We start from the raw sequence: 9,031 nt of genomic DNA on the forward strand, positions 1-9,031 counted from the left end.
AGTTTGGGGACTGCGGCCATCTTGGATTTGGTTTTTTCATGATCTGCTATGTTCTACTAGTCGAGCACTTTCATTTGATACCCATATTGATGAGATTTTGAAAAAAATATATATGGCGTCATTTTGTGGTGGCGACCATTTTGGATTTGCATTTTTCATAAATTACTGTATTCTACTAGTCAATCCCTTCCATTTGATATACATATTGATGGGGTTCTGAGAAAATGTGTGATCCACCATTTTGTAGCGGTAGCCATCTTTGATTTACATTTTCCATAAATAATTGTGTTCTACTGGTCAAGCCCTTTCATTCGATACCCTTATTGATGGGATTTTGAGAAAATATATACATAATCCGCCATTTTGTAGCGGCCGCCATCTTGGATTTTCAAGATCATGGAATACGCAGTTTTATAATGGCACCAGAGATAAAGATGTGTTCCAAATTTCAATCGGTCGGTCAACTGAAAGGGAGTTACAAAGTTCCATTCTTCTTATATACTTAAGGAATTGGGACCGGTCTCTTGAAGAGAGACTTACCGGAAAAAGCAGCCGTTAACTGCCATAATATAGCTAAGCCTGTGATTAATTGCCACACGTGTTATTTTTTTGTATAAAGTCGAACGGGTATGATGACAAATTATATAAGGACATACAGTTTCTCGACTCAAACTCAAACTCGAAATCGTACCCCACCATGCAGATCTCTATTCACTACTTTTAAAAGTCGAAAATATGCTTTCGAATAACTCTATTAAGATAAAGATCTATACATCATTTTAAGGTTTAAATCTTCAGCTTTTGGAATATTTCGCGAACATATTGTTATCTTGGTGTGTGTGTAGTTGGGGTTCCAATGAATGTATCGGAAAAAATCAACCCTAAAATGTCAAAAGACTACCTCATACAAAATGCTCACCACCTCGAATAACAACCTATGCAAAATTTTAGCTCAATCGGACTTAAGGGAAAGTGGCGCAAAGAGGTCAAAGTTTGAGTTTTAGGGAAAAGGAAAATTGGGGTTTTCAAAAAAAAAATATTTTTGATACAAAATGTCTTAAAATTGCATGAAACATCTCGAATTTTTTTTTGTCAAAAATCGACACTCTGAGACTCTGATTTTTTTTCGAATTACGAGGCAAAACGTATGGTTTTGGGTGCCATTAAAAATAGTTATCTCGATTTTTCATTCGGAACTTGCTGCGAAATGTCGATTCGCACGATAATATACGCTATACAAAATATTAGCTCAATTGGACTTCATTTACTAGTGTCGCAGACGTTAAAATTTTTTGAAAACCGGAAAATCACCGGAAACCGGAGTTTTCAAAAAAATTGTTTGGTGCCAAATGTCTTAAAATTGCATGCCACGTCGAGATTTACAGTTGGCTCGACCAAATGAAAACTGTTTGGTAAGGATAATTGAGTTTGCTAATAAGCTGGCTAGCAAAAAATTTTGCAAATTCACAAAATCTCTGTAATAACGGAAAGAAATATTTGTTTTTGTTTCTTCTCTATATTTTCGTGCCATCTGGTCAACTACATCTACTCTAAACTTGGTTTTATTGTAAAACGGTACTGTTGGAGATCTTACGTTAGAACATAAGAAAAATAGTGAACCATATTTGAATTGTATAACTCAGAATCCCACTACATATTGTGAACCAAACAATTTATAGCTAGCTTGAAATTAGTATGCTAATTCGTATCAACCGCATTTCCGTTTTCTATCTTTCTCCCACCCGATCGTTGCGCGGGAAACCGACGACGATCGAGGTCGATTACACGATAGGATAGAATTGTTCAGTTCTGGTCGATACGTTATCGAATAAAGTTATATTTTCGAAAGTGAGGTTTTATTAAAACATAATTGGACTTCGACGCTTTGACGCTCAGTATTAGATCCCGAAAAGGACTTCGTCCATCATAGCATCGGATTCCACCGTATTATCGTCCGTGTACGCTAGCAGTCGCCCAGGTTCGCCGTAACATTTTTTGGTGCCGAAACCCGGGACTGCCTGGTCATCAGCATTCTCGACCGACCTGAGAGGTTAGCGTGGGTTGGCCTTGAACAATAGACATCGCTGTTCAAAGGAGTTTCGCTGCTGCTGTTGCTGCTATTGCTGCTGCTGCTGCTATTTCCACGGAATCTACAGGCGGGACATCACACTGCCAAGGCAGTCTTCTCGATCTGGACGTCTAGACGGGACACGGAATTCTTCACCACGTGGTCACTGACGAACAAAGAACGCAGGTTTAGTCAAGAGAACCCAGGTAACCTATATCGAATAGGAGCAGGTGAGTGGACCAAGCTTTCTATTGTGAAAATAAAGCGAGATTGTGTGAAATAAACGAAGACATCGAAATGATATCAAAAAAGGTTAAGAAGCTGATTCTGCGTAGGAATAACATCGTTGGTTCCGCTAAATTGCTGAAAGCGTTTGACGTGAATTTTGTATTTGATCGCGATTTCCCTCAACTGAAGTTCCGTCTTGAAAAACTAGATGAGCTGTGGGAGAAATTCAATGAGGTTCAGGCGGAAATTGAATTAGACGAGGACTTAACCGACGATTTAGCTGAAATTCGAGCTTCGTTCGAGACTGAATACTTCGAACTGAAAGGGTCTTTGGCGAGAAAACTCGAAATTGTTACCGAGCGCACTGACCGACCTCCCACTTCGCCTGGTGTTCCACCTGCATACGCTTCCTCTGTTCGTCTCCCTGAACTGAAAATTCCTGAGTTCAGTGGAAACTTTGATGATTGGATGAATTTCCACGACCTTTTTACTACTCTCGTCCACACAAATTCCCATCTTTCATCGGTACAGAAATTTCAGTACCTGAAAGCTGTGCTGGAAGGAGAAGCTTTACGTCTCATTCAATCGCTTACTGTTTCATCCACTAACTACACAATCGCATGGGATCTGTTGAGAAAGAGATTTGACAACAAGAATCTGCTGATCAAGCAACATTTTTCGGCACTGTTATCTACTTCCTCAGTACGTAAAGAATCGTCAGTTGCTCTATCCAACTTAGCTGACGAGTTCGAAAAGCACATCAATGTGCTCAACAAATTGGAAGATTCCAACAATCATTGGAATTCTTTCCTTGTAGAGCTGCTAAGCAGTAAGCTCGACCCGACAACGCAGAAGGAATGGGAACAACAGCTCGATGAAACTGAACGACCAACGTACCAAACATTAGTTGAGTTTGTTCAGAAACGCGCACGAATTCTACAATCACTAACGCTCTCCCAGATTTCGAACCAAGTGAACAAATCCGAATCAAAGCACGAGTTAAAACCTGTCAGAAGTAAAACCTCCTCGTATCACACTACAAATAGTTTCCCGAAGTGTATCATGTGCAAGAATTCACTCATATTATCCCAATGTGACGATTTTAAGAAACTTTCGCCACAACAACGTTTCGATGTGGCCAAGCGCCACGGCCTCTGCTTAAATTGTTTGAAGGCGTCACATTTGATGAAAAATTGTTCAGCTGGTTCGTGTCGACGACATCACACACTGTTGCATCTGAATTCACAGTCTTCGGATGCTGTCGCTCAATCTGAATCTGTGGCAGCACAGGTCGGCCAATATTCACAACTCTCACAATCGGCCACGGTTGTCGAAGCGCCACCGTCGGTTACGTGCATTGCCGATCAATGTCACGTGGTCCCTCGGGTTACGGGACTAGCCCCGTCGCCGTCTGATGGGCTTGTTAATCGCTCTTTTTCGTACGTACCTTCGTCGGGTACGCAGTCTACACCGTCATGCTCAGCCCGCTCTTCCTCGCAAGTGACTAATTGCCAATCCGTCACTCCAAACCAATCGTTCGTTTCGAAAGGCAGCACATCTGCTGTCTTTATGCTCACAGCGTATATCAAAGTTAGACACGCTGATGGCACTTATCTCTTCGCCAGAGCACTGTTGGACTGCGCATCCGAAGCCAATTTCGTTACCGAAGAACTAGCCCAAAAGTTTTGCTCAAAGCGCAAGCTCGCAGACATAGATGTTTACGGCATCAGTCAATCGGTCAAGAAAGTGAAACACCAAACAACTATTACAGTTGCCTCTTGCTTTGGATCATACAATACTAGTATAGACTGTCTGATACTACCTACGTTAACTCGGATTTTACCTACTGCCAATGTAGATATATCGAAATGGGTTATTCCTCGCCACCTCCCTCTCGCAGACCATAAATTTAATATCGCTCACGATGTAGACATAATCATCGGTATAAGGAATTTCTTCTCGATCTTAGAAAATGAGCAGATCACACTGGGCGATAGCATGCCGGTGTTGCGCAAAACGGTGTTCGGATATGTTGTCGCAGGAGAAGCATCGGTTCACCATAGTCCTGTGGTAGTTTGCAACGTATCAACTGTTGAAAACTTGACGTCAGCAGTTCATAAATTCTGGGAGGTGGAGAGTTTTGAGAAGGGAAAGGCATTCTCCCTCGAGGAACAGCATTGCGAGGAAGCATTTTTGAATACGCATTATAGAGCCGCTGACGGTCGGTACGTGGTACGTCTGTCGATTCGTGAGGAGTTGTTGTGTTCTCTGGGAGCGTCATATTCGGTTGCGAATCGCAGATTCCTGACCATCGAGAGGAAACTTATGAAAGATCCTACGCTCCAGGTAGAATACTCACATTTCATGACCGAGTACATTTCGTTGGGACACATGGAACAAATTGAACCAGATATGTCGAAACCACACTTTTATCTTCCTCATCACGCTATACAACGTCCCGAGAGCACTACTACAAAGACGAGGGTAGTGTTCGACGCCTCGTGTCGAAGCTCCAACAATCTATCGTTAAACGACCTCTGCTATATTGGGCCCACAGTTCAACCACCGCTACTGTCTACACTTCTCAACTTTCGGTTGCCGAAGCACGCAATAACTGCCGACGTGGAGAAGATGTATCGGCAGGTTCTCATCCACGAAGAAGACCGTGCGCTGCAGCTGATCTTGTGGAGAGAGAACCCGAAGGATCAACTGAAAACGTATCGTTTGAAAACAATGACTTATGGCACTGCTGCTGCTCCGTACCTCGCCACCCGCGTGTTGAACAAATTGGCCGAGGATGAAGCCGAAAATTACCCGTTGGCTGCTGCGAAAGTGCTGAGTTCTTTCTATGTGGACGATTATCTTTCGGGAGATGACGATGAGCAACGCCTGATAGAAACAAATAATCAGCTGATAAATCTGCTTCGTTGTGGAGGGTTCAATTTGCGAAAGTGGTGTAGTAATAACCCCAACATTCTCTCACACATCCCCGAATCACTTCGAGATACTTGAACAGAGTTGGAAATCAACAAGTCAGGATCGGTGAAGGCACTCGGCCTCCTCTGGCACCCCCTTCCCGATCACTTTAGTTTCAACGTTCCAAAATTTTCATCGTCGGAAACGATCACAAAACGTTTAATACTCTCAGAGATGTCGCGCCTTTTCGATCCGATGGGGTTAGTCGGAGCAGCTATCGTCAGCGCGAAGATCCTTCTGCAATTAATGTGGTCGAAAAACTTTGACTGGAACCAAGAAGTTCCAAAAGAATTTCAAGATTGGTGGATCCAATATCGGTCCGAGATTCAGACACTCGCTGTTTTAAAAATTCCTCGCCGTGTTATGGTGGATAATCCTCGGGTACTTGAATTTCACATCTTTTCAGACGCATCCGACAAGGCCTATGGATGTTGCGTCTATCTCAAATCTATCAATTCAATGGGAGAACGCAAATGCAATTTACTCATTTCAAAGTCTCGCGTCAGTCCACTCAGCAAACTATCAACTCCTCGGCTCGAGCTTTGTGCCGCTGTGCTCGCTGCGCAACTGGCCGAGTTTGTACTGGACGCCACAAAGATTAATTGCCCAGTAACGTACTGGACGGATTCGACAATAGTACTTCACTGGCTGGCATCGTCATCGTCTTCGTGGAAAGTGTTTGTGTCGAATAGAATCGCCGAAATACATCGGCTCACCCGAGGTAGTATTTGGCGCCACGTTCCAACCACCGATAACCCTGCTGATCGAGTCTCACGAGGCATTCTCCCATCTCGCTTAATTGATGACGATTTGTGGTGGCATGGACCTCCGTTCCTACTCGAGGATGAGTCAAGCTGGCCGCCGAACAATATAGCGCTCTCGCCGTTACACTTACAGGCTCGAGAGACAGAAGCCAGACAAATAGTGTCCATGATAACCACCATTACAACTTCATTGCTTTCGGAATTGATCGAACGACACTCTCTTCTTTCTCCTCTGCTACGCAAGGTCGCTTGGATTCACCAATTTAGTCACAACGCCCGCGCGAGAGAAGCCCGAAATCACCATCGTGGCCCACTTACTGCCACAGAGATTGATATCGCATTGAAAACTTTGATTAAAGTCGCTCAAAAGGAATACTTTTCGCTAGAAATCGATTTTCTAAGGAAACATCAAGGTCCTGCACGAAAGGAAATGACATTTAAATCGCCGTTGAAAAAGCTTAATCCTTTCCTCGATTCAGAAGGTTTGCTGAGGATATTTGGACGTCTACAAAATCTGGATGCTCCTTTCGATACAAAATATCCCATAATTCTTCCATCGAAAGCGCATCTAACGTTCCTGATTGCGAAGGCGACCCACTTTAGAATGCTGCATAGCGGACCTCAACTACTACTAGCCACCTTGAGACAGCGTTTTTGGCCAATCAGAGGACGAGACCTCGCTACGAAGATCGTCAGAGAGTGCATGGTTTGTTTTCGATGTAAACCCAAAAGCATCTGCCAGATCATGGGACCACTACCAGCTGTTCGTCTTACGCCTTCGCGTCCGTTCGTTAGTAGTGGCGTCGACTATTGCGGACCGTTTTCTGTTCGTCCACCGAACCGTCGAGGTTCGTCAATGAAAATATTCGTCGCAATTTTCATTTGTATGTGGTCGAAAGCAGTGTATATTGACATGGTCTACAGTCTCACGACTACCGCCTTCGTGAACGTTCTTATTCGTTTCTTGTCGCGGCACGGTAGTGTAGCTCATATTTATTGCGATAACGCGCGGACGTTCGTCGGAGCAAACCGCGTGCTCCAGGAATATCGTCGCGAGTTCAACGCGATGCATTGCTCCGAGAAACTCGCTTCGCATTGTGCTGACAATGGAATAACCTTTCATTTCAACCCTGCACGATCACCCCACTTTGGAGGCCTATGGGAGGCCTCCGTCAAGACCTTCAAATATCACCTCTACTGTATAATGAAGGATTCGCTGCTGATCATCGATGACTTCCACACGCTCATCACCCAGATACAAGGAGTGATGAACTCTCGTCCGTTGATGCCCTTGTCCTCCGATCCGGCGGACGTGATTGCCCTAACGCCTGCGCACTTTCTTGTGGGAGAGCCAATCAATTCGCTCCCGCAACCAGCTTTGTGTGACTTTCCTGACAACCGTCTTAACTCATTCCAGACAATGCAGAAACGTTTCCAGCACTTCTGGAAGGCTTGGTCGCGCGACTACATCGGCCAACTACAGAACCGCCAGAAATGGCCAGTGGTCCATCCTGATGTCGACGTAGGCACACTCGTTCTGCTGAAGAAGGAGTCAACACCACCCATGAAATGGAACCTTGGACGGGTGGAACAAATTTTCCCAGGAAAAGACGGACACGTGCGTGTGGTCCAGGTCCGGACCGCACAAGGTACTTACCGACGAGCCATTACAGAGGTGTGCCCACTCCCTATCGAGCAGCCTCGCACCCAAGACATCAGCGCTACCGTTCCTGCAGATGCACCACCGACCACCCACTAAGCAAGGAGACGCTTGGTGGTTAGTTGAAAGTGGCTTTCAACGGGGCCCGGCATGTTGGAGATCTTACGTTAGAACATAAGAAAAATAGTGAACCATATTTGAATTGTATAACTCAGAATCCCACTACATATTGTGAACGAAACAATTTATAGCTAGCTTGAAATTAGTATGCTAATTCGTATCAACCGCATTTCCGTTTTCTATCTTTCTCCCACCCGATCGTTGCGCGGGAAACCGACGACGATCGAGGTCGATTACACGATAGGATAGAATTGTTCAGTTCTGGTCGATACGTTATCGAATAAAGTTATATTTTCGAAAGTGAGGTTTTATTAAAACATAATTGGACTTCGACGCTTTGACGCTCAGTATTAGATCCCGAAAAGGACTTCGTCCATCATAGCATCGGATTCCACCGTATTATCGTCCGTGTCCGCCAGCAGTCGCCCAGGTTTGCCGTAACAGGTACAATTTACGGTATTTCGATTTCTACAATCTAAATTTCGTAACTACTCCAAACTCTAAACATATCGGACAACTATTGTGCGTAAATTGCACGAAATTGCATGTCTAATTGAATGTAAATCCTTATTGATGTCCACCATTCCATGGATGATGCATAGATTGTTATAAACTTTGAAATTGCCAGATCCGTCTATTTGACGGGTCTCGGTAGAAATATGTAGATATAGATTGTACTGATTATGGAAGTTAAAGCCGGTAAACAGAAATTGAATATGAATAATAATATATCCGTACATCTCATGAAAAGTCATCGCAAAATTCTAGAACAATACATAGAAATTATATAAATTTTTTTACCATGAAATTTGAAATCCGTCAAATTTACGGTTTCGGTAGTTCTAGTGTTAACCAGCAATAGTGAATGAGTTCGGTGTCAAAGAACTTATCGTAGAGTAGTAAGACAATTTTACAAGAACGAATTATCGCTTACTGGAAATTGTATTAATTGGATATGTTCTGCAGTGACATCGTGATAGAAATTCGAATGAAATTTGCGTTGATGAAATTTGGATTTTGGAATGGAATTTCGTATCCTGTTGATGTGACGTGGAAATTGTAATGAATTCTCAGTGAGGATAACGCATTTTGAAAACATAAATTATGAATGGAACTTATCTTTTCCCTATCCAATATGTATTCCATAAAACGGAACAACATATTTTGACGTAAGACTACGTATTTCGGGAACATATTGGGGTACAAATTAAAAAT

General features: G+C 43.4%; 2 protein-coding genes across 2 annotated transcripts; both read left to right on the forward strand.

Annotated features, from left to right (window-relative positions):
- Positions 1-2,365: 2,365 nt before the first annotated feature.
- LOC129765558 (uncharacterized) lies at positions 2,366-5,308 on the forward strand. Its single transcript, XM_055765963.1, has one exon. It carries the CDS (start codon positions 2,366-2,368, stop codon positions 5,306-5,308), a length of 2,943 nt encoding a protein of 980 aa, XP_055621938.1.
- A 138-nt stretch (positions 5,309-5,446) lies between these two features.
- On the forward strand, positions 5,447-7,795 carry LOC129765559 (uncharacterized). Its single transcript, XM_055765964.1, has one exon. It carries the CDS (start codon positions 5,447-5,449, stop codon positions 7,793-7,795), a length of 2,349 nt encoding a protein of 782 aa, XP_055621939.1.
- The last annotated feature ends 1,236 nt before the right edge of the window (positions 7,796-9,031 follow it).

This window comes from Toxorhynchites rutilus, chromosome 2 (genome assembly GCF_029784135.1).
Source record: "Toxorhynchites rutilus septentrionalis strain SRP chromosome 2, ASM2978413v1, whole genome shotgun sequence".
Taxonomy (NCBI): domain Eukaryota; kingdom Metazoa; phylum Arthropoda; class Insecta; order Diptera; family Culicidae; genus Toxorhynchites; species Toxorhynchites rutilus.